At 42.7% G+C, this 24,826-nt stretch overlaps 1 protein-coding gene across 3 annotated transcripts in view; it reads left to right on the top strand.

Moving 5' to 3' along the window:
* The window catches only part of TTC6 (tetratricopeptide repeat domain 6), a 73,970-nt gene extending 49,378 nt beyond the window's left edge, over positions 1 to 24,592 (top strand). For 2 of the 3 annotated variants that reach the window (XM_053380012.1, XM_053380024.1), the window contains 11 exons: positions 62 to 202; positions 2,865 to 3,014; positions 4,144 to 4,284; positions 5,425 to 5,538; positions 7,648 to 7,767; positions 8,784 to 8,857; positions 13,858 to 14,068; positions 16,247 to 16,399; positions 17,758 to 17,928; positions 23,183 to 23,408; positions 24,052 to 24,592. In XM_053380012.1, coding sequence (XP_053235987.1) covers positions 62 to 202; positions 2,865 to 3,014; positions 4,144 to 4,284; positions 5,425 to 5,538; positions 7,648 to 7,767; positions 8,784 to 8,857; positions 13,858 to 14,068; positions 16,247 to 16,399; positions 17,758 to 17,928; positions 23,183 to 23,408; positions 24,052 to 24,185 — 1,635 coding nt within the window. In that variant the 3' untranslated portion in view covers positions 24,186 to 24,592. The remainder of the gene's footprint in view (positions 1 to 61; positions 203 to 2,864; positions 3,015 to 4,143; positions 4,285 to 5,424; positions 5,539 to 7,647; positions 7,768 to 8,783; positions 8,858 to 13,857; positions 14,069 to 16,246; positions 16,400 to 17,757; positions 17,929 to 23,182; positions 23,409 to 24,051) is intronic. The other variant, XM_053380020.1, reaches the window with a different exon arrangement.
* The last annotated feature ends 234 nt before the right edge of the window (positions 24,593 to 24,826 follow it).

The following is a 24,826-nucleotide window of genomic DNA, read 5'->3' as shown; positions in this document are numbered from 1 at the left end:
CTCTCAAGGCTGGGATTGCAAACATCAGTTAACTATATTTTACACTTACTTTTTATTACAGGATGCTGTAGCCAGTTTTAAACAAGCATTGAAGCGGCTGATGGATACTGCCGCTTCAAGATCTACACCTAATACATTTGAAGCTGCAGAAATATATTTTTTTATGGGCCAGTGCTATATGAAGCAAGTCTCCTTATTGGAGGTACATATTTCTTAAGTGTTATGGCATTTTGGTTTTAAACATTGTACACAAAAGTTTTGATTGTGGAGTTGAAATGAGTTAAAGACTTGACCGTTGGGATACTCTTCAATGGTTTGTTGAGAGTCCAAAACTGTGTTAAATGTTGCTTAGGCATGTCAGACAAAGTAATTTGAAGGGAAGGGGATTGTTGTTGTTTAGTTGTTTAGTCGTGTCCGATGCTTTGTGACCCCATGGACCAGAGCACGCCAGGCACTCCTGTCTTTCACCGCCTCCCACAGTTTGGTCAGACTCCTGCTGGTACCTCAGGGCTATTCCAATTGGGCAGTAGCACTTCAGTCACACCTCTTAGGATAGTGTCACCCTAGGCACAGAGATTAAGGGCAAGATTTAGCTACCCCGTTCTGCGAGGAGAAGCCAATGCAAGGACTCCCTTTGGCACAACAGGGCTTTCCTTCCTCTCCTCTCCCCTGTGCACCTCCCTCAGATCTGTTTTGGAGGGTCAGCAGATCTCCCAGAACAATGTGTGAGGGTAGGAGAGGGAAGATCATTTTCCTTAGCGCCATGTTGAATTCCTGGAATATATTTAATCAACCAGCCAAGCTATTGATGGGTTGCAATTATACTTCTATTGCAATAATGTTTTTAGCTATTATCAGCTTAGTATATGTATAGGTAGGGGATTCATTTTTATAATAAATAAATTAATAACAATAGTACTTCATCTGGTAAAGCAACAAATGTTTAGGCTTACAGGATTATCAATTTGCCACTGTTCTTGTCCCGTGCTGGCACGCTTGAACTTCTAATGCTTGAAGACAGGAATGCAGTTGTGTCTCAGGAACTTCTAAGCAGCCTGTTCCCAGAAGAAACCCCAGTGAAGTTCCTGCCTTTTGTTTCTGGCAATAGCTTAGCAATTCTTTCTGCATTTCTTTGTTATTCAGGTTTGTACTTTTGTCTGTTTTCAGCTCTGTGTGCTCAGGATCCTTTTATTCATTCTCTCAATTATTTCTCTGTGTTTTTCTGTCTCTGTAGCTAGTTTTGTGTGTCTAATCTTTGTGGCAAGTGGAATCTTCCCTTGGCTGTTCCAGTGTCACAAGCTTAATTAATTCTGTGGTTGTCTACATTTTTTTTATTCCTTTTGCTAGTTTGTGTGATTGATATTAATTGATTCTGCGTTCAGTTGGTTCTTAAATTCCTTCAAATTTCTTCAATAATTGTCTACGATTCATTCCCCTTTGTGATTGTCATAATTGATTATTTTAATTAATTCCCCTCTGTGAATTGCCATGATTAATAATACCCTGCAGTGATTTTCTGTCTTGAACCCCATGGTTCCATTGGGATCAGACATGGATTGGCAAGTTCAGACTGATGAGGACGAGGCAGAAGCAGAAGGGGTGTGTGAATAATAGGAACTGGGGATGGAGGTTCTCCCATTTCCTATCCATCCTGCAGAGCAGAGAGCCTTATTGGGGACTGAAGAGGGAATTAACAACCCACAGGAGATGTCTGAGCTGAAGGTGGCAGTGGCTGAACAGGAGCCAGAATGGGAGGGCAAAACCTTACTGTCTCTATGAGAGTAAATTCTGGTATTTGAACCATCATCTCCTTCCTTTTCATTGGCATTGCATTTTCATAGCAAAATTGTTGGGATGAGTGCTGAAGAATTTAGTTAAGTGTCTGTGTTTCCTCAGTATGTTATGTCCCCCTGCCCCCTTGATATACTATAGAAAATTAACTTTAAATGTTTTATATGAATAAGAGAGTTCAAAACAAAATACTGATCACTTCTACTATGCCCCTTGTGAAAGCCTGCGCTGGGTACAGCAGGACACGGTTCACTTTGATCAATTTAACTATCTTCTCTAAAACATATAGAGCATATATTTTGATCAAGAGGGCTTGTCAAGAGTAAGCCACCCACCCTCTTTGTGGCCACTCACCTCATACCGTAACAAGAAGGTTTGTTGAGTGATTTCCTTAAATTGGAATTAAAATACTTTATATGTCCAAACAGCTGATAATATTCTTGTTCAATTAAGTGCAGTAAACAAAATGGCCAAATTGGACAGATTTGATTAATTAGATTTTCTATTCCTCTTTCCATTAAAACGAATCTGAAAGAGGCTCACAGACAATAAATAACAATAACATAATAATACATCCCAGGTATGACATAAGTCATATTATATAAATTAACAAATCATCAGTAAAACAATAACAATATGTATAGCACCATTAGCAAACCAGCAACTAAAAACTAATCTAAGCATCACAGTTACAGCATAGTCAAACTGGGTCAATATGAAAAAATTAGGCAGTAAATGGTCTTGTCTGGGATATATAATAACAATTAGAAGTCTTAATAAGACATTAAACTTCTGTTTTGTTAATATGTGGCCAATTTGTTAATATCTAAAAAATGGTCCTATTTACTACCTCATATAACAACAGATACTGTCTGGGCCTCTTGAAGAGTGTTAAAACCTATTTTCAGAATGTGAGGTCTATTTAAACATTGGAATTTATCTCTCCATAACTGGTATCATTTGCCTAATTTCATGCAGTACAAAGTCCTAAAGCTGTAAACGTTTTATATTCTTGACAATATAGTCTAGACAAAGGGCAATATTTAGTAATACTAACTTTATTGTATTTTTAGGCCTGTGACGCTTTTACTTCTGCTGTCAAGCTATATCCACGTTATGCAGATGCATACTATCAGCGAGGGCTTTGCAGAATGCAGCTCCATCAACCTAAGTGCATATTAGATTTTAACAAAACACTTGCTGTTCAACCAGACCATTTTCAGGTAATGCTGAAAATTTGATTTTTGGAGATACTGAAATAGAGCTTATCTTATCTCAATGTTCTACATTTAGCAATAAAAATAAGGTAAAGGGACCCCTGACCATTAGGTCCAGTCGTGGCCAACTCTGGGGTTGCGGCGCTCATCTCGCTTTATTGGCCGAGGGAGCCGGCGTACAGCTTCCGGGTCATGTGGCCAGCATGACTAAGCCGCTTCTGGCGAACCAGAGCAGCACAAAGAAACGCCGTTTACCTTCCCGCCGGAATGGTACCTATTTATCTATTTGCACTTTGACGTGCTTTTGAACTGCTAGGTTGGCAGGAGCAGGGACTGAGCAACGGGAGCTCACCCCGTCGTGGGGATTTGAACCGCCGACCTTCTGATTGGCCAGTCCTAGGCTCTGTGGTTTAACCCACAGCACCACCCGCGTCCCTGAGCAATAAAAATAGTAGATTGCAAATCCCTGGAAAAGTTTATTCTAGTTCCTCTTCATTAAATTTACTTCGTGGTACACGAGGGCCAATGGTGTGGGCTGAATTTTCAGGCCTGCTCATTTAGCCACACCCCTACCTATCCAAACACATACATCTCTGTGTAGGCATTCTGTGTCTATATAGTAAGAAGCATTCATTAGCATGCAAGCAGTTTTCTAGAGGCCTCTGTTACATTCCTATTTAACATCTCTTGCCAGGTACTCATGCAAAAGGGGGTCCTTCTGCAGAGTGAGGCCTTCTGGACAAGGTAACCAGAAGGTTGCCTAAACTGCTGCTATAGTTTGCTACTGGACCCCGAAATGCTGTTTTAAATTTAGAAATCTTAAAAGTTATTTGTAACCCAGGCCACCTCACCCAGAGGACTTCACTTGGCTCTTTCTCAGAGCTAGGTGAGTGGAAAAACTTCTAGGAAAAGAAAACAAAGAAACAAATAAAGTGAGGTAACAGGAGGAGCAGGAATGAGGAGATGGCAGGGTGAAAGAGGAGGATGTTTGCTTTACTAGCACCATAAAGAAGACTGAGCAGCAGCAGAATTACTAGCCATCTCAGGCAGCATAATGTCTGGTACTGGGCCTGTTGGTGTTTGTTTCCTTCTAAAATGTGTTTGTTTCCCCCCCCCCCATAATGCTTTTGTAAAGGCATATTTAAGCCGTGCTGCTTACTATGGATGCAAAGGAAGATTCTCCAAGGGAATAATGAATTGCAATGAAGCCCTCAGAATTCAGCCTACTAGCGTGAGAGCCTATCTTTACAGAGGAGCACTCAAGTTTTATAACAGGGTAAAAAGGTTGTCTTATGTTTTTTGTGATGAAGTATGTTGCCTTTTGCAGGTAAAGACAGATGTTTTGAGTACACTGCTGCTCATTTTAAAGAAGAGTCGAAAACTTATGATTAACACACTAATGAAGTAATCAGCCTTAACTGAACATATTTTTGAAATATAGGGTGGGATTCAGTGTCAATAGAAGCCCAGTTTCCCCTTGCACAACAAGTCCCCACCCCTCCTGCTTGTTCCCCTGAAATTGGTTCATTTTTTGGGGAGGGGGAATCTCTAAAACAGTGCATGGGGGGCAGGAGGAGAGGGGGAATGTTCCTTTGCCAAACCAAAATGCTTGCTCTGACGTGACAATCACATGAGTACAATGCTGAATTCCTCCCATAGTTTAATAATAATTGCCACTTGTAAGAAATAGCACACTTTCAGGTCATGAAGGTGGACACAAGCGTTGGTTTGTTTTAAAAATAACTATAACTATAACATTGGTAACTGTTTTAGGGAGACAGTATGAGCTAATATAGGTGAGGTAATACTTTAAAAGAAAAGATCCCTGTGAAGCTTATAAACATCTGCCCCTTTCATCTGCCCAATCCCTGAAAATCTCAGGGTGCTTTTTCCAAAAGAATTGCATTGCTGGATCAGACAAAAATCTGCTTTGATTCAAACAGAGGACACAGGCCACTACAAGCAGGCAATAGGTGATGGTCATTCTCTGTTTCCAGCATCAGGTAACATATATGTATTCTGCCTTTGAATATCAAGCTTGATTAATAGGCTTGGTTAGATCTGTTCTGCCTCCTATATCTATTTTTCTATCTAACTATTCTTAAAGCCCTATAACCTGCTGGCCATCACTATGTCTTATGGTGGTGAAGTCCATAAATTAATTATACCTTGTGTGAAGAAATGTTGTCCTTAATCTCCTGCCAGGTAACTTCACTGAATGACCACTTGTATTATGAAAGAGAAAAATTCTCTCCGCTGTTTTCACCTTCATAATTTTATAAACTTCAACAGATATCAATAGAAAACCTGGCAACACAGGATTACATATAGAGGAATGTGTAGCGATATTCATTTATACAGATTATTTGATAAGTTTAGGTAATATGACTAATGCCATGTCATTTTTTCCCTACAGACTTACAAACATGCCGTTGAAGATTTAAGTAAAGCTATAGACCTAGACAATGGTTGCATTTTGGCATATTACAATAGAGCACTTTCTTACCACTGCTTGAAGGACAGCAAAAATGTATGTTTCTTTTTTAAAGGGCAGTCACATAATACTTTTCAATTGCTTTACCTCTATTTCTGAATCTGAATGTCCTGCTTTTATTTTTAATTATCATGCCTTTTTCCAGTTTATGACATTTGTTCACTTACTGTGTTTACTAACTTCAGTCTAGAGTTCTGTGTACATTGTAGCATTTGCATTGAGCTCTTCACAGTGTGAAGGGGAGCTTCACACTGTGTTACTTTGTTGGTAACGGCCTCTGCATTTGGATCCTTGTGGTAGCTTTCCCTAACATGGCATCAGCCTCAGATAGCATGGTCAACGCTCAGAGATTATGGGAGTTACTTAATACAGTGGTGCCCCGCAAGACGAATGCCTTGCAAGACGAAAAACCCGCTAGACGAAAGGGTTTTCCGTTTTTGAGTTGCTTCGCAAGACGAAAACGTCTTGCGAGTCTTGCGATTTTTTTCCGCTCCCCCCTTTTTCTAAGCCGCTAAGCCGCTAATAGCCTTTTAGCCGCTAAGCCGCTAAGCCTTTAATAGCCGCTAAACCGCTAATAGCGCTAATCCGCTAAGCCGCTAATAGGGTTGCTTCGCAAAACGAAAAAACCGCTAGACGAAGAGACTCACGGAACGGATTATTTTCGTCTTGCGAGGCACCACTGTAGATGAAGGGCACCAAGTTTGGGGAAGGCTATTCTATGATTTTATGAATTTATAGCATCACATTGACAGACCCTTGCACACCTTAAGAACCCACAGTGATGCGAATAGATGATTGCAAAAGCACATTTAATATGGCAAATGACAAGTGGTTGTTCTGCCTTTCTGTGTTGATTTTAGCTTTGTTGTTGTCATGATGCCAATATTTGACAGCAAAAAGTGCCAGTTGCTTTTACTTGCATTTTCAGTATTTACATCCCAAGCCTATTAGTGTATGAATATTCTAACCAGTGATGTCGGATGTAAATTTTTCCAAAATGTAAATTTTCCAATGTTTTGCTTTTCCATGGAAACCTTTCTGTTTCATAAGTTTATTAGTTAAATGAATGGATGCCAGTTGCAAATACAATATTAGGCAAGCTTAGAGGTTTCAAAATTTTTGGCCTTGTTTCCTAAATATGCACACTGAAAAATTTCCTATGCACAAATTACACTAAATATGCTAATTTGCATAGGCAATTCCCCCCACAAAACCCACTGGTCTTAACTGTTTCCCTCCCTTTGTACCCCATATGAGGAATACTTTGATGGTTGGTTCATAAAAGATTTGCTGAATGTGCAAATTCAGTGAAAGAAAAAAACCTGCATTTAAAAAAACTTACTTAAATGCTGTATTTTTCTTAATTTGCTGTATTTTTTCTTAACTTTATCAGACATTCTGTGAAAACCAATAAAACTTAATCAGACACATGTAACTACTGCAGTTAAAGACAGATTTACTAAGATGACCAGAGGTAGTACAAAATCAATAGTCTTGTGATTAAGCAGATGGTGCAATTGGGAAATTCCAAGGTCCATGATATCATCTTGTAGTTTTGATGATAAACTGACTTCCAAGGGTCGCTCAAGGCACTCCTGTCAGCTACAGTGCCATGGTTAAGGTCCTTTTCTTTCCCCAAATCGCCAGGTTGGGAAGAATGAATTGCTTTTAGCTATGCCAAATTTATTCTTAATCTATTTCTCCCTTGTATTTCATAACAGCAAACTTTATAGTCACTATAGTTCATGAAACTAAGGATAAAACAAAATACTGAAAATTAATTATTTTCTCTGAACTTTGCTGAAACTTGGAAAATTTTACATTTAATTCTTTGTTAGACACCCTAGTAAAGTTATATAATCTAAGCCACATTTCTCAAGCCTTTATTCCAGGAATGGGGAACCTCTGACCCTTCAGAATTTGTTGGCTCCCATCAGCCACAGTCCGCATGGCTAATGGTCAGGGAGGGTTGGAGTTGTAGCTCACTCTGTACCATCTGAAGGGCCACAGGCTTCTCCACCCTGCTTTATTTCTTTGAAAAGCAAACAGGTAATTAATCAGATGGGGAGATTAGAATGTCTTTATACAGGATAATGAGATTCCATATTTTGCACTATTTACCAGTTACTGTGTGTATTTTTACAGGCTTTGAAAGATTATGGGATTGTTCTTCTTCTTGAGCCCAGCAAGGACATTGTTCTGAAAGTGTTGATCAACCGTGCCTTACTCTATGTAGATTTGAACCAACATGCTAATGCACTAGAGGTACAGACCTAACTTAGTCATGTCCTGTTACTTTCAGTAGGTCTATTCTGAATATAGCCTAGTTGCTTAGGCACTCAAGAGGGTGGTGACCAGTCAGCTTCAGATATTCTTGGTGACGGCTGTTTATCTAGATTCACTTCATTCTGTCTTTAGGCCCCAGTTTGGCTTTGGTCTCCCTGGCGGACGACTTCTTTCTGTAGTGAGAGAGTGCAGCTCTGTTGATTCTCCTAGATCTGCATTTTATTGGAATGACTTTATGTACTGAGGGTATTAGGCACAGTGGTGTGATGGTTCCAGTCCTAACCAAAGGGCCGATTCCAGAGGGTGGGAAGTGTGTGGCTTCTACTCAGCCCCATGTAAATTGGTTTGAGGGGTCGCATAGGATTCTATTTTGTCCCCAATGCTACATCTATATGGAGCTGCTGGCTGAGGTGATTTGGATGCCATCAATATGCAGATGACACCCAGCTGTGTTTTTTCATGTTATCTGAGTCAGCTGAAGATGTGCAGTTTCTTGTACATCTGGTGTCTGGCTGCTGTGGTTGGCTAGATGAGGTCTAGTAACTGGAAAATGAATCTGGACTGAAAATGCTCTGGTTAGATGTTTCCAATATCAGGGAACTGGGTGGATGACTTGTTCTTGATGGGAATGCATGTCTGGACTGATGTTATTCTAATAACAGTCTGAAACCTGGCTATTTACAAAGATGTTTGGGGACTGTGACTGATTCTATGCTGAGTTAGTTGCTTTATATCTGGTCTATGTGCCATGTTTTAATTGCTGTTGATTGTTATTTATTGCAGACTTACTGTTCCCTGCACTGAGATCTCTGGATTAATGATGGGATATACATACTTAAAATAAAATTTAAAAACTTTCTTTTTTCTCAGAAAGTGCTGGTTTCCACTCACAGCTGTGGGTATGAGCAATGTGCTAGCATTATAGGCACTTAATGGATGATGCCTGTGACGTCAGTGCTGGGTGCATCACAAATATTTTCTTTCTCTGTTTTTAGGACTTTGCAGAAGTAGCACTGAGTAAGCCAAAAGACGGTGAACTATTTCAAAATATTGGACACTGCTGTCATAGGTAATAATACTGAACAGTAGGGATTTAGAATAAATGTTTTGATGTCATGGTTTACAATAGAGGTGGCAAAGCAGAAGTTGAGAAACATTTCAGTTGCAATGGGTGGTTTCCCGAGCAAGAGGTTGAATGGATTTCTTGTGTGCTTTTAGTTCTTTCCCACAAGCTTTTCACCTAGGGCCAGATCAGTGTGGAATCCTTTTAGCATGCTAGCTGGGCAGTGGCAGCAGTGCAAAAATTGCTGGAGGCTGTTCCCCCACCATTGCCTTTTCTCCAGGGCTGGTCCAACCAGAGTGGGGATGCACTAGTCTGCGCTGCAGTTCAGGAAGGGCACAGAAAGCGTGTGAAAAGAGCAGCTATTCTTCAACCCCTCTTCCACTCTGGATAGGCTGCAAATGGGAGATGGAGATTTGGAGCTTGTTTCCTCAGAGGGCTCCCCACCTCTACAGAAAGTTTAGTTAATTAAAAGGAACAGCAATCAGGGAGCACCTTCCATTTCAGGTTGGACTGTATAGTATATAAGGAAACTTAGTCCTTCATGCTCAGCTTCCCCCACCAAGTCTCAGAGAAGCTTCCCATAGAAGACGAAGGAGATCAGTCAGATGGTGGTGGGTGGTAACAGCCTGAACAGCACATAGATCAGATTTTAAAGGCAAAGTTCTAATCTGCCCCTGTATCCAGAACAGGATATTTACAATAAGAAAAATGCTGCTTTGGTCTGATCAGCACAATATGTGACTCATGCTTGAAAAAGGAATATAGATGGTGAAATAAATACTATAAACCATGCCAAAATAAGCCATGTGAGAATGCATTATACAAAAATGAGAGGGATGTTTTGGCTACAAATTATATTTATGGTCCTGGTTTCTGCACCATTGCTTGTTCACTCATTGTAAAGTTTTTGTTGTTTAGTCGTTTAGTCGTGTCCGACTCTTCGTGACACCATGGACCAGAGCACGCCAGGCACCCCTGTCCTCGACTGCCTCCCGCAGTTTGGTCAAATTCATGCTGGTAGCTTCAAACACACTATCCAACCATCTCGGGGTCAAGTTCGACCGGGGTCCGGCACACTTCCCTCTCGCAGCTCTGGTCGTCCCCCGGGACCTTTGACTCAGCAGAGCGTAAAACACAGCGGAAGTAGAAGCTTGAACGTTCTGTCGTGTGGTAGCAATAACTCAGGCTGACAGGCAGTGTCCTTATCTTTAAAGTCTTTATTCCTTAGCAAAACACAACAGCTATAAATTTCCTGCCTGGCGAGAGAGCCGACATCTCGCTTGCTCTCTCCTTGAAGCAAACACGCAGACTGAAAAACACACAGAGAAATCCACACCCCTTCCGTGTTCTATGCCCGCCCTCAGAATGTGAGGCGTCATCACTCAGAACTCTTAACCCTGTAAGTTCTGAGCCCCCTCAACACCCCCTCTCGAATCACATTCTGAGAGGACTTCTGAGTGTTCAACACCTTCCCCATTGCCTTCCGCCCCTTTCTGGCATCGTTGTTAGGCACCTGTTGAACCTCACAAACCTCAGGTTCGCACTGTGCGAAACCAACCCACGCATTTGTGACCTGAAACCTCTCAGGTGGAATTCCCTTTGTTGCCCTTGAAGACCGCCTGGGCACAAACTGGGGTTCTTCTCCTGACCCACTGGGGCCAGCTTGTGCGTCTTCCTCATCAGAAGACTCCCCCTCTGACTTGACACTTCTGTGAGCTTTCTCCATTATGCGCACAGGAGATGAGGGCTCACTCTTGGACACTCCCTTAACAACCTGTGGAGACGCCCTACTCTGTTCAGGGACCTGGTCTCCACCAGCAGGTTCAGGCTCTGGCTCTCTTTCCTCCTCAGAGTCTGACAGACAATCTGAGTGAACGTCAGAGCGCACTTTGCGCTTTGCCCAACCATCCTGCTCAAAGAACTCAGCCTGTTTACTGACCAGAAGCTTGGTCTGATCACCTTTTGGATATGCGAATCTCCACCCTTTTGTCGCAGGCTCATATCCACAGAAGATCATTTCCTGGTACTTTGGACCACCCTCTTCCTGCAACCACTTTGGTACAGGCACCATGGCTCTGCAACCAAAAGAACGGAAGAAATGCACAAGCGGCTTCTGCCGATGAAGCAGGAAATACGGGGTGTCACCTACCACTGCATTGTAGCACCTGTTCATCGAGAAATTGGCCGTTTTTACCGCCTCCCCCCAAAAACTGTGAGGCAAACCAGAGTCATCCAGTAGGATCTCGGATGCTCGAACCAGGGCTTTACTCCTCAGCTCTGCCACGCCACTCTTCTGAGGAGAAGTCACCTTGTGACGTATCCCCCTCTGGCGAAAGAAACCCTTTAGAGCAGACCCAGTGACCTCTGAACCACGGTCAAACTGGAAACCTTGCACCTTGGTGGAGAACCTCTGTTCCACCTCTGCAACCCAATCTTTGATCAGTTGCGCTGCGTCCTCCTTAGCTTTCAGCGTGAAAGCCCATGCGTTCCTGGTAAAATCATCTGTCAGCACCATCAGCCACTTGGCCTTGCCCAGACTTGGCTGTGGCATACCTAAAAGGTCTGCATGCACAAGCTCAAAAGGCTTCGTGGTCACTCTCTCCACCCTGGGATGGCTAAATCCCTTGTTTCTGGCTTTCCTGCAAGCCTTGCAATTCAAAGGTTTACCACATTCTTTTACCTTGCAACCTTTGGTGCACTCTGATAACATCTGGACGTCCTCACAGGACCCATGTGACATTCTCTTGTGCCACACGCAAGCACACGACACATGAGTGTTCCCCGCTCCCTCCAGAGGTGATTCCAGAACAAAGAGGTTGTTCTGATTTCTCTCAACACTTACGAGCTGCCTCCCACCTCTGGAAATGGTGCAAACATTTTTTTCAAAACTCACAGAATATCCCTCCTGTAAAAGAGAAGGTACAGACAGCAAGCAATGTTTTATCTCAGGGAGAACATAAACCTTCAATTCAGCCTGTAAAAAAGAGACGAACATGTTAGAAACATGGGTTACACGCCCCTGTGCCCCTGTAGCAAATCTAACAGTTTTCTCAGTTGAAACAGCTTTGCAGTTCCACATTTGTCCATCAGGTGGCGCTGTTACCAAATGGGCATTCGCAGCTGAGTCAACAACCCAACGTAGCACTCTCCCCCCACCGGAGTTGTCCTTCTTTGTTGCCTTAGCAACTGACTTCCTGCTGCCCCCGACCTTGGAGCGCTCGCTGCAGGTGGTGATGCTGTCCAAAACCGCCATCGAAGCAGACAGTTGAAAAACGCTCCCACGTCTGCTCCCTGTGTTGCCATGGAAACCCGGCTGGTTCCCATGGGAAGTGTCCTTGGGACTTTCCTGCCCTTTGTCTCGCTGTGGACAGCTTCGGCGCAGGTGCTCCGGAGAACCGCAAACAAAACAGCAACGAATGGAAAACTTCTCAAACGTGCCTTTGGTCTTCGCTGCCCCCCCAACCTCTCCAGCAGCAATCCTCCTCGAGGCTTTTCTGCCGTTGGGAAAATGGCTTTTGGCTTCTGCTGTGGTTTCTCTGCAAACCCCCTCCAGCTCCTGCCAAACAGCCTGGGCCCTCTCAAGACTCTTGGACTGGCCTTTCTGGCCTGCACCCCCAAACTTTGGTGCACAGCCTCCAGAGGAACAGCTAGCCACTGCTTTCCTCTTCCCAGCTTCCAGCAGCTTTCCAGCATGCAGCTCATACGTAGGGGCATTCCGGCAGCCCTCCAACACAGTCCCAGCCCCCTCTGGGCCTTCTGGGCATTCCTCAGCCCCTCCTGGGCTCTCTGGGCGTTCCCCAGCTTCTGTGCAGCATCTGGCCCCCTCTGGGCGTCCAGCCCCCTCTGGGCTTCTTGGGCATGGTGCTTCCTCAGAGCAATTCTCAGCCCCCTCCAGCCTGGCTCCCACTGCTTTCTTCAGTGCCTGCCTTCTCCCGGCCCAGGGCTTGCTCCCGTCCACCTTATCAAAAGGGACTGCACGCGATTCATGGCTGTCTGCCATCTCTCCCCCGGGGCCCGGCCTACTCACGATACAGTAGCACCTCCCGGTCCGGCAGATCCTTCCCAGCGAGCTCCTCCCGGCTGGCTCCAGCTACTCCTTAGCTGGCCTTTGGCTGCTGGCCTCTTTGCCTGCAGTCTCTCTTTCCCAGCGTCTCATCAGCTGGCCTTTGGCTGCAGTCCTCTCACACGCACGAACGTTGCTTATCTTTATTGCTGACCTCCATAACCTGTTCGGGGTCAAGTTCGACCGGGGTCCGGCACACTTCCCTCTCGCAGCTCTGGTCGTCCCCCGGGACCTTTGACTCAGCAGAGCGTAAAACACAGCGGAAGTAGAAGCTTGAACGTTCTGTCGTGTGGTAGCAATAACTCAGGCTGACAGGCAGTGTCCTTATCTTTAAAGTCTTTATTCCTTAGCAAAACACAACAGCTATAAATTTCCTGCCTGGCGAGAGAGCCGACATCTCGCTTGCTCTCTCCTTGAAGCAAACACGCAGACTGAAAAACACACAGAGAAATCCACACCCCTTCCGTGTTCTATGCCCGCCCTCAGAATGTGAGGCGTCATCACTCAGAACTCTTAACCCTGTAAGTTCTGAGCCCCCTCAACATCCTCGACTGCCTCCCGCAGTTTGGTCAAATTCATGCTGGTAGCTTCAAACACACTATCCAACCATCTCATCCTCTGTCGTCCCCTTCTCCTTGTGCCCTCCATCTTTCCCAACATCAGGGTCTTCTCCAGGGAGTCTTCTCTTCTCATGAGGTGGCCAAAGTATTGGAGCCTCAGCTTCAGGATCTGTCCTTCCAGTGAGCACTCAGGGGTGATTTCCTTCAGAATGGAGAGGTTTGATCTTCTTGCAGTCCATGGGACTCTCAAGAGTCTCCTCCAGCACCATAATTCAAAAGCATCAATTCTTCGGCGATCAGCCTTCTTTATGGTCCATTGTAAAGTATATAATATCAAATGTTGCTAATAAAACACTTAATTTCAAATGTGTATTGATTTTCAGACTTCAGAAATACGAAGAAGCTGTGCAGTCATTTTCAAAGGTTATTGAATTAGATCCCTTTTCTCTGGATGGCTATATTGGACGAGGAAATGCATATCTGGAATATGGCCATGAGAAAGGTACCAGACAAGCCCAGAAAGATTTCGCAAGAGCAATACATCTGAATCCCTTGTGCATAAAGGCCAGACTTTGTGCAGGATATAGTTTGCAGGTAATGTATTGGTAACTGTGTCTTTATAATATTCGACTACACTCAGCAATCTTAAACTTCCTCTGACAATTTAGGGCGTTCACTTAAAATACATAATGAACATTAAAGATTTAAACACTTTTCTTAAGGATAAAATAACCAGCACATATAAGTGCGGTTGTAGGTCAGTTATTTCCATTTCTCATACCTAGATTAAATCTATTTTTAACCAGTAAGAAGAATTGATGCCCTCTGATCTATGCAAGACCTGTGCCTATCGTACACAGCACTCTTAACTGTTGGAGATCAATACTAGAAAGCAGTACTATTTCCCTATGAAATTCATAGGGAAAAGAAGCAGAGTAGGAGCTGTTTTCCATAGTTCCCATAGTGCAACCTGTAACTTCCCATACTTCCCAGCTTTATCCTGCTGGCAATGTCATGAGGTGTACCACCCTGTATATGGATCGCCCTTTGTGTGAGGTCAGGACATGTGTCCATTTAAAATGTGTGTATGCCTTAAACCCTTTTGCCTAATAAATAACCTGTCATATCAGGAAGTAGAAAAATTGGTTTCTTACACGGAAATGAGAGACAGAGATTATATGGGCTTTAGGCAGGAAACTTACAACTATGATCCCTAGTAATAAACCATGTTAAAGTCCAGACTAGAACCCTTTGTCACAGCACTGGCAAAGTGGTTAAGGAGAAAGAGACTGGCAGAGTCATAGAGGTATGAGACATTGCTATAGAAGATCGGTCCTACTGAGATAGCGGCACTGCAATTAAAACATGACTATTTCAGTAAGCGAGGAGGAGCTTCTACATATAGCCTTGGATCTAGAGATTCTGTGCATAGCACTTGGCTCATGGGGTACTCCTGCTGACAGAAGGCGGGGGGGAGCAGTTTTCACTAATTCTTCCTGCCACCCCCTATGCTCCTTGGAAATATGCTCTGAGCTACATAGCCCTCCAGAAAGGTGTAAGTGGGTGCTGCAGTGGGAAGGCAGGATTGGAGAAAATACCTCCATCCCCGCTTTCCACCAGTTGGGGTCTCTGCTGGATCAAAGATCCTCCTGTGAATGGAAGAAACCTTTCCACAAATGGAAGAACAATTATGGATACAAGCTAGTGGAAATGTTGACATGTTAGTCCTAAAATGAAACTTTGCTGGGAAACTCTTGCACAACACAGCAGTCAACGGATTGGAATAGTTCTGCATTAACTGAGATATGAAAAAGGAAATTACAAATTACCTTTTCTTTGCATTTCATATAGCTCACTGTATTGCTATTGTGGTTTGTCATAAAGCAGCTCTCTACACATTGTTTTGAAATAATACTCATTTAAATTAGGAACTAGCTTTACAGCCTTTGGGCAGTTTTGTCGATATACTTCCAACAAATACCTACGTGGCAAGTAGTGTTTTCAGTCTTCACAAGCTTCTGTAAACAGCTTCACATGCTTTCTTGTAACATGCAAAGGATTGCACAGTTGGTGAACAGTTCTAAAACTGGCCCCCAACCAGTAGGTAGGGGAATACAGAGCAGTGGGGTTTTTGTGCATCAGCGTAAAGTGGGGCTGGTTTGGGATCCAACGGGTACCAAGGTAGCTCAGCTCCTCTGTTGGGACATCTTTTTTCTGTGCTCCACACTGGCTGCTAGCAGAAGAAATCTTGCCAGGAGTGAATTTGCCCACATGGTTGTTGCAAGACCAACACAAAGGGAGATTGGAGTACGCTATCCAGAAGGAAGTTGGCACCAACAGAGTGATGCTGGTTGGCATCACTCAGCAGGTGATGTTTACATCACACCGCAGGTGATGGCCAGCAAAGGCTGACAGAGCTCCAGACTGGTGCTGAGGCATTTGGATTTCTGTGCCCATGACATTTGCAGGTTTTCACTTTCTACAATATATAATGGATAATGAGCCTGAGAACACAGGTTTGGTTTTACTGGATAAAATCAAACTATTTAGAATTGTAACATGTATTTTACTTCATTAAAATCTGATTATAAGACGACAATTCAAGGTTCATTTTCTGGACTTCTTTTACTGATTATCTACTGGTTCAGGATGATGGAAGATGTAGTCCAAAATATCTTGAGGGGACCAGTTTGACGTAGGCACATTTTTAAAGAGGTGAGAGTTTTTTTTACTGTGTCTGATTTTGTTACTGGTTATGTTAAATTATTGTAGGCTCTTGGAAAGTTTCAGAAAGCTTGGGCCCAGTTTTCAGCAGTTCTTTATATTGATCCCAAGTGTCACATTGCTTATGATGGGCGAGCTGTAGTCTCTCTTCAGATGGGCGATACCTTTGCTGCCTTTCAAGATACAAATGCTGCACTCAAGGTAAATATTTGATCTTTTACTGATCATTTGCAGTGTCCTTCCTTGCTTGTAATTTATACCCTTCATGTAAACTCTGTCTTTCCACAGTATCTCCAATTTGCTTATAATTTGCTCCTTATCTTTGACAGTTGCTCATATGCACTCAGCCTTTCACAGGCTGGCATACAAGACATGTATGTGATGGATTGCGTGTCCCGATTTCCCCAGGTTCTTAGGGCACTTCTGCAACATTCTTTTTACTGCTCATGTGAGAGAGAGTTGACCTCTCTCTTAAGTTAGCTTTCTTAACTGCAGCTGCCACAGCATTTCATAGTGCCCATTTCCATTTCATGCTGTAAAAGGCAAGAGGGGCAGAGAGAGTGGAGGAGGAGGGCTTCAGAGATATCATAGTTGCCAGGGAGATTGAGGGTCTTGGTGAAGGAGAGTGTCCACCTTTAGGAAGAGGGAAACATTCCCTTAGAAGGGATCCATTCCTTGGGGGAGAAACATCTATCCTCTTGTGCCAAAGATACTTCTCTGGTGGATGGATGGATCGCGGCAGTGGGTGATATACAGTGGCACCTCAGGTTAAGTACTTAATTCGTTCCGGAGGTCCGTTCTTAACCTGAAACTGTTCTTAACCTGAAGCACCACTTTAGCTAATGGGGCCTCCTGCTGCCGCCGTGCCGCCGGAGCACGATTTCTGTTCTCATCCTGAAGCAAAGTTCTTAACCTGAAGCACTATTTCTGGGTTAGCGGAGTGTGTAACCTGAAGCGTATGTAACCCGAGGTACCACTGTATGATTATTAAGAATATATATAATTGTGGATAGTGCTTTTTCTGGGGGGACGCAGGGGTACGCATACCCCTAAACATTTTGTGAATCTAAGTTTGGCCTCATTGAGGGGCAGTATTTCAAGATGCGTAGGAAAATGAGAGTACCCCTAAACATTTTTTAAAAGAAAAAAAGCACTGATTGTGGATGTGGTGGGCATACAGACCACAGGGTGAATTGCCTGCATGGCATGAAGGTTGCAGGTGTTGCCAGTGGCTTAGATAGCATGTTAGATAGTGCTGTGGAAGAGTCAGTGCTCGCGGTGCATGTAGGCACCAATGACATGGGGAATGTTATGCCCGTCATGACTATTAGCCATTTCAACAAGTGTACTCTGTGCATGGGTGGGTTTCCAAGTTTAGTTTGCACTTCTAAGTTCATTCTCATGCATATATCTACTTTGCTGCTGTGTATAAACATCTCTGCTTTTAGATCATAATTTGAAGGTAACTGTCAAGATCAAGATATTACTGTCTATTTCTAACAACTATGCCTTTTATGAGTTCTATTCCTACAGTTTTATTTATGTTGACTATATTTCAGGTAACTACAAGTGCAGAGCTGCTTACTAATCGAGGTGTCATTAACCAGTTTATGGGATATTTAAACTGTGCCATGAAAGATTATCAGCAAGCTATCTCCATTGACCCCAGCTATGCTTTGGCATATTTCAATGCAGCAAATATCTACTTTAACAACAGGCAGTTTTCACAGGTCTGTATTTGATTCTGTGCACGCTAATTTTCCTGAACTCTTTTCCTTGGAATGGTTTGCTTGCATGATTTCAGTTAGTAGAAGATTTTTTGGCACAATCCTTAAAAAGCATTTTCGTCTTAAAGCTCAAGGATGGGTGACTCACATGCTGATTTTCCAGACTGACTGGAAAGGTCACTCTGTACAAGTTTTGGGGTGGAGGCAGAAGGGAGAACTATGCTAGAGTCTAAGGCCCTTCCCCGATATGGCAGTACTGTGGGGTACTGGGCAGTTGCTTGCCCTACAGCAGTGCTCTGTCTACTGATCTGTCAACAACACCAATAGCAACAGCAAGCGTAGGAGGAACTAGCAAATGCAAGGCTGCAGGATCGTGTATCTGCTTGGATGTGTTTATACCACGCACTGCACTGTGGGTTAAACCAACTTCTGTCCTCCACTGCCTCCCGCAGTTTGATCAAACTCATGCTGGTAGCTTCAAGAACACTGTCCAACCATCTCATCCTCTGTCGTCCCTTTCTCCTTGTGCCCTCCATCTTTTCCAACATCAGGGTCTTTTCCAGGGAGTCTTCTCTTCTCATGAGGTGGCCAAAGTATTGGAGCCTCAGCTTCAGGATCTGTCCTTCCAGTGAGCACTCAGGGGTGATTTCCTTCAGAATGGAGAGGTTTGATCTTCTTGCAGTCCATGGGACTCTCAAGAGTCTCCTCCAGCACCAGAATTCAAAAGCATCAATTCTTCGGCGATCAGCCTTCTTTATGGTCCAGCTCTCACTTCCATACATCACTACTGGGAAGACCATGGCTTTTACTATACGGACCTTTGTTGGCAAGGTGATGTCTCTGCTTTTTAAGATGTTGTCTAGGTTTGCCATCGCCTTTCTCCCAAGGAGCAGGCGTCTTTTAATTTCGTGACTGCTGTCACCATCTGCAGTGATCATGGAGCCCAAGAAAGTAAAATCTCTCACTGCCTCCATTTCTTCCCCTTCTATTTGCCAGGAGGTGATGGGCCCAGTGGCCATGATCTTCGTTTTTTTGATGTTGAGCTTCAGACCATATTTTGCGCTCTCCTCTTTCACCCTCATTAAAAGGTTCTTTAATTCCTCCTCACTTTCTGCCATCAAGGTTGTATCATCTGCATATCTGAGGTTGTTGATATTTCTTCCGGCAATCTTAATTCCGGCTTGGGATTCATCCAGCCCAGCCTTTCGCATGATGAATTCTGCATATAAGTTAAATAAGCAGAGAGACAATATACAGCCTTGCCGTACTCCTTTCCCAATTTTGAACCAATCAGTTGTTCCATATCCAGTTCTAACTGTAGCTTCTTGTCCCACATAGAGATTTCTCAGGAGACAGATGAGGTGATCAGGCACTCCCATTTCTTTAAGAACTTGCCATAGTTTGCTGTGGTCGACACAGTCAAAGGCTTTTGCATAGTCAATGAAGCAGAAGTAGATGTCTTTCTGGAACTCTCTAGCTTTCTCCATAATCCAGCGCATGTTTGCAATTTGGTCTCTGGTTCCTCTGCCTCTTCTAAATCCAGCTTGCACTTCTGGGAGTTCTCGGTCCACATACTGCTTGAGCCTTCCTTGTAGAATTTTAAGCATAACCTTGCTAGCATGTGAAATGAGTGCAATTGTGCGGTAGTTGGAGCATTCTTTGACACTGCCTTTCTTTGGGATTGGGATGTAGACTGATCTTCTCCAATCCTCTGGCCACTGCTGAGTTTTCCAAACTTGCTGGCATATTGAGCGTAGCACCTTAACAGCATCATCTTTTAAACTTTTAAACAGTTCAGCTGGAATACCATCACTTCCACTGGCCTTGTTATTTGCAGTGCTTTCTAAGGCCCATTTGACTTCACTCTCCAGGATGTCTGGCTCAAGGTCAGCAACCACACTACCTGGGGTGCACGAGACATCCATATCTTTCTGGTATAATTCCTCTGTGTATTCTTGCCACCTCTTCTTGATGTCTTCTGCTTCTGTTAGGTCCTTACCACTTTTGTCCTTTATTATGGTAATCTTTGTACGAAATGTTCCTTTCATATTTCCGATTTTCTTGAACAGATCTCTGGTTCTTCCCATTCTGTTGTTTTCCTCTATTTCTTTGCATTGCTTGTTTAAGAAGGCCTTCTTGTCTCTCCTTGCTATTCTTTGGAAATCTGCATTCAATTTCCTGTATCTTTCACTATCTCCCTCGCATTTTGCTTGCCTTCTCTCCCCTGCTATTTGTAAGGCCTCGTTGGACAGCCACTTTGCTTTCTTGCATTTCTTTTTCATTGGGATGGTTTTAGTTGCTGCCTCCTGTATAATGTTGCGAGCCTCCACCCATAGTTCTTCAGGCACTCTGTCCAGCAAATCAAAATCCTTAAACCTGTTCCTCACTTCCACTGTGTATTCATAAGGGATTTGGTTTAGATTGTATCTTACCAGCCCAGTGGTTTTTCCTACTTTCTTCAGTTTAAGCTTGAATTTTGCTATAAGAAGCTGATGATCTGAGCCACAGTCAGCTCCAGGTCTTGTTTTTGCTGACTGTATAGAGCTTCTCCATCTTTGGCTGCAGAGAATATAATCAATCTGATTTCGATGTTGCCCATCTGGTGATGTCCATGTGCAGAGTCGTCTCTTGTGTTGTTGGAAAAGCGTGTTTGTGATGACCAGCTTGTTCTCTTGACAGAACTCTATTAGCCTTTGCCCTGCTTCGTTTTGATCTCCAAGGCCAAACTTGCCAGTTGTTCCTTTTATCTCTTGATTCCCTACTTTAGCATTCCAATCCCCTATAATGAGAAGAACATCCTTCTTTGGTGTCACTTCTATAAGGTCTTGTAAGTCTTCATAGAATTGGTCAATTTCAGTTTCTTCAGCACCAGTAGTTGGTGCATAAACTTGGATTACTGTGATGTTAAAAGGTCTGCCTTGGATTCATATCGAGATCATTCTATCATTTTTGAGATTGCATCCCAGTACAGCTTTCGCCACTCTTTTGATGACTATGAGGGCCACTCCATTTCTTTTACGGGTTTCTTGCCCACAGTAGTAGATATGATAGTCATCCGAACTGAATTCGCCCATTCCCGTCCATTTTAGTTCACTGATGCCCAGGATGTCAATATTTATTCTTGCCATCTCATTTTTGACCACATCCAACTTACCCAGGTTCATGGTTCTTACATTCCAGGTTCCTATGCAATATTTTTCTTTACAGCATTGGACTTTCCTTTCGCTTCCATGCATATCCACAACTGAGCGTCCTTTCGGCTTTAGCCCAGCCGCTTCATCAGCTCTGGATCTACTTGTACTTGTCCTCCGCTCTTCCCCAGTAGCATGTTGGACGCCTTCCGACCTGAGGGGCTCATCTTCCAGCGTCATAACTTTTATATGCCTGTTGTCTTTGTCCATGGAGTTTTCTTGGCAGGGATACTGGAGTGGCTTGCCGGTTCCTCCTCCAGGTGGATCATGTTTGGTCAAAACTCTCCACTATGACCTGTTCATCTTGGGTGCCCTGCTCGGCATAGTTCATAGCTTCTCTGAGTTCTTCAAGCCCCTTCGCCACGGCAAGGCAGTGATCCATGAAGGGGATCACTGATAGTGACAGCTGATAGTGGTACTCTAATGTATAACTTTGTAATAAAGCATGGGACAAACAGAATGCTAGTTATCAAAAAGTCTTATGAAATGTTCTTTATTTTAAATTTCCAAAAAATCATTTGAATTTGAGCAAACTTTTGATCTGCTGAGTAATGTAGTAACCAAATATATCAGAATGCATTGTAGATAGCAATGCATTTTTTGCAAGCAGTATTGTAGGACCAACCCAGTTCAGTAATGTTTATGTATTATATTATCCCCATGCAAAGGGGAAGGCAGTCTTTAGAAGGAAAGGCAGCCCTTTCCAGCATTCGTACGGTCTACTGCTTATCACCCTTGTTACAGTGGTGCCCCGCAAGACGAATGCCTCGCAAGACGAAAAACTCGCTAGATGAAAGGGTTTTCTGTTTTTTGAGTCGTTCCGCAAGACGAATTTCCCTATGGGCTTGCTTCACAAGACGAAACGTCTTGCAAGTTCTTGCGAGTTTGTTTCCTTTATCTTAAAACCGCTAAGCCATTAATAGCCGCTAAGCCGCTAATAGCCGTGCTTCGCAAGACGAAAAAACCGCAAGACGAAGAGACTCGCGGAACGGATTAATTTCGTCTTGCGAGGCACCACTGTACTGTTGACTTTTCTTCTTCAAAAAGGCAATTTGTGCACGTCAGCATTGATATAGATGCAGCAGGTGAAACTGATAGTCCTTTCCTCTATGTATTTTTCTGGAAGTCCAGAAAAGTTCACTGCTGAAAAGGAATAATAATTATTTTTTGTCATCAAAAGTACTGCCAATGGATTATTTGTTTGTTTCTTGAATTTATTAATTGCTTCACATTTAAGCAGTTTTGAAGTGATATACTGCAAAAACCTTTTACAAAATGACCACATGTGAAATAATTTTAAGAACATATCAAAAGCAATACAGTGGTACCCTGGGTTAAGAACTTAATTCGTTCTGGAGGTCTGTTCTTAACCTGAAACTGTTCTTAACCTGAAGCACCACTATAGCTAATGGGGCCTCCTGCTGCCGCTGCACCGCCACTGCACGATTTCTGCTCTCATCCTGAAGCAAAGTTCTTAACCCGAGGTAATATTTCTGGGTTAGCGGAGTTTGTAACCTGAAGCATATGTAACCCGAGGTACCACTGTATAAATACAGTTCTGTTATTGGCAGTAGTCATGGCTCGGATCAAACAGACTATTCCTTTGCCCCAGGTGAAGCAATAGTACTGCAGTCAGTTCACACCTGATACTACTATTCTGCAGCTGTAGTGGAAGTTTGAATTGTAGGAGGTATGGTTTCTGGGGTATGGTTTCTGTTTGTTAGTATGATACACATTTTTGTGTTTTATATTGTAAACCGACCTGTGATCGTTGGATGAAGGGCAGTATAGAAATTTAATAAACAACAACAATAAAGTTTTGCAGTAAATCAACAACTGGAAAAAAATGGGATGGCAGAGAAAACAACAAAATACAATTGTTTGGAATAATGTTTGTCTGAATGAATGAGCAAACAGCTAGCTGGAGAAAACAGCTAGACTAGAATACAACCAGGCTTCCCTAAAACAAAATTCTTCATTCATTTCTCATGTTGTTGTTAGTGATTTTATAAAACAAAAGTAATAAGCAATTTCAAAATGCATATACATTTTATTTATTTTTTCAGGCAAATAACTATTATTCCAAGGCACTGATGCTTGATCCACTAAATGAATCTGCATTCCTAAATCGAGCTATTACAAATACACTGTTAAAGAAATTTGAAGAAGCAAAAGCAGATTTTGAGCAGGCAATTTGCCTTTCTCCTTTCTCGGCAGCAATATATTTTAACAAGGCAAATCTCTACAGTACATTGCAGGAATATGAGCAAGCTGAGGAAGCCATTTCAAAAGGTAAAAATACTCAGAGGTACAGAGAGAGAGAGAGAGAGAGAGAGAGAGAGAGAGAGAGAGAGAGCGCTACTGTAGTTTAGGTACCTTCCTCTTCTTTTAAAAAGGCATTGCAAAACTTCAAAATGGTCTGTTAAATGATCTCTCTGATCCCAATGGTCAGAACTATGCAGCCCCAAAAATGCTGCATGAAGTAGGGAGTGTAAACTTTCAATCTAGATGTGTCTGGACAATCATGCATAGTTGGTCAACAGTATGAGGCTTGAATTGTGTTTGGAGGTGGGCAAACTGCTTTCTAGCGTCTCCTCTTCTTGTGATGTCACACTGGACCCAGGTAGATTTAGCTCCCCCTAGTGCTTTTTTCCAGCTCTGATCCTGGAAGGGACTCCAAGGTACATTCCTGCCTTTCACTTGAGGCGGCAGCAAAAGAAATTATCTGCATTTTGAACCTATGAGACAGACTGAATATCAAAATAGAATAAATTAATATTTAGACTATCTTGTCTGGACTTGTTTCTGAGTAGATATGAAGATGATTGCACAATAAACTCTATATCCAAATTATGCAAGCACTTTCAGATGAATATTAGCATATCATTCTTATTTACTCTGAGAAATCGCTAATAACAATGCTAACTTCTTACAGCCCTGTCAATTCAGCCGTATGATTCCCTGATGTTTAAACTCAGAGCTGATATTCGTGGCAAGATGGGTTTAATGAAAGAAGCTATTGCTGATTACAAGAAAGCTATCAGTATCCAGGAACTTATCAGTGGGTGAAAATATATTTTTGGTGTAGAGTACCATGATCGCCTGTGTTAGTTGCTTTTCCAGTTTATGTTGAATACCATTTATCTTTTGTTACTGTATATACTGTTTATACTAATGTATTGGTTGCAAATTATCTTAAATTTTAACTGTGAATGTCTGTACATATTTTATTTACATAACTGAATAGGAAAGATTAAATGAAAAGAGCAATGAAAACAATCACTTGACTATAGTAAAGAAAAAAGCAGTTGACTTATTAGAGAAATGTAAATGATAACATCTTTGTTTCTCCATTTTTAAGGACTAGATTTGCTGAAACTTCTTTAGCTGATTTTTCCTCTCATTTAATCAATATGTGAATACTTAATGTATAATATGGATAAAGCCGAATACAAATAAACAGCTATAATAAAATGGTGGTTTGTTAAGTTATCCTCATGTATTCTAATACAGCAGATACTGACTACCCTTAATGTCCTTTCAGAAGGGGGATAAACTGAGAGTACAGTGCACAGAACAATCCAGTAAGAGCCCTTAGAGGAGTTTAAAGGCTGAGAAAGCCCATTCTTCAGAGCAGTTGTGTCAGCATATAGGGTGATGTATTGGTGTGTTGCATCCCACAGTGTACAAGTATGGTCCCTGTGCTCCTG

The sequence above is a fragment of the Podarcis raffonei genome, chromosome 1 (assembly GCF_027172205.1).
Source record: "Podarcis raffonei isolate rPodRaf1 chromosome 1, rPodRaf1.pri, whole genome shotgun sequence".
In the NCBI taxonomy this organism is placed as follows: Eukaryota; Metazoa; Chordata; class Lepidosauria; order Squamata; family Lacertidae; genus Podarcis; species Podarcis raffonei.
The sequence above is the reverse complement of the archived record's forward strand: the minus strand, read 5'-3'. Positions and strand labels throughout refer to the sequence as shown.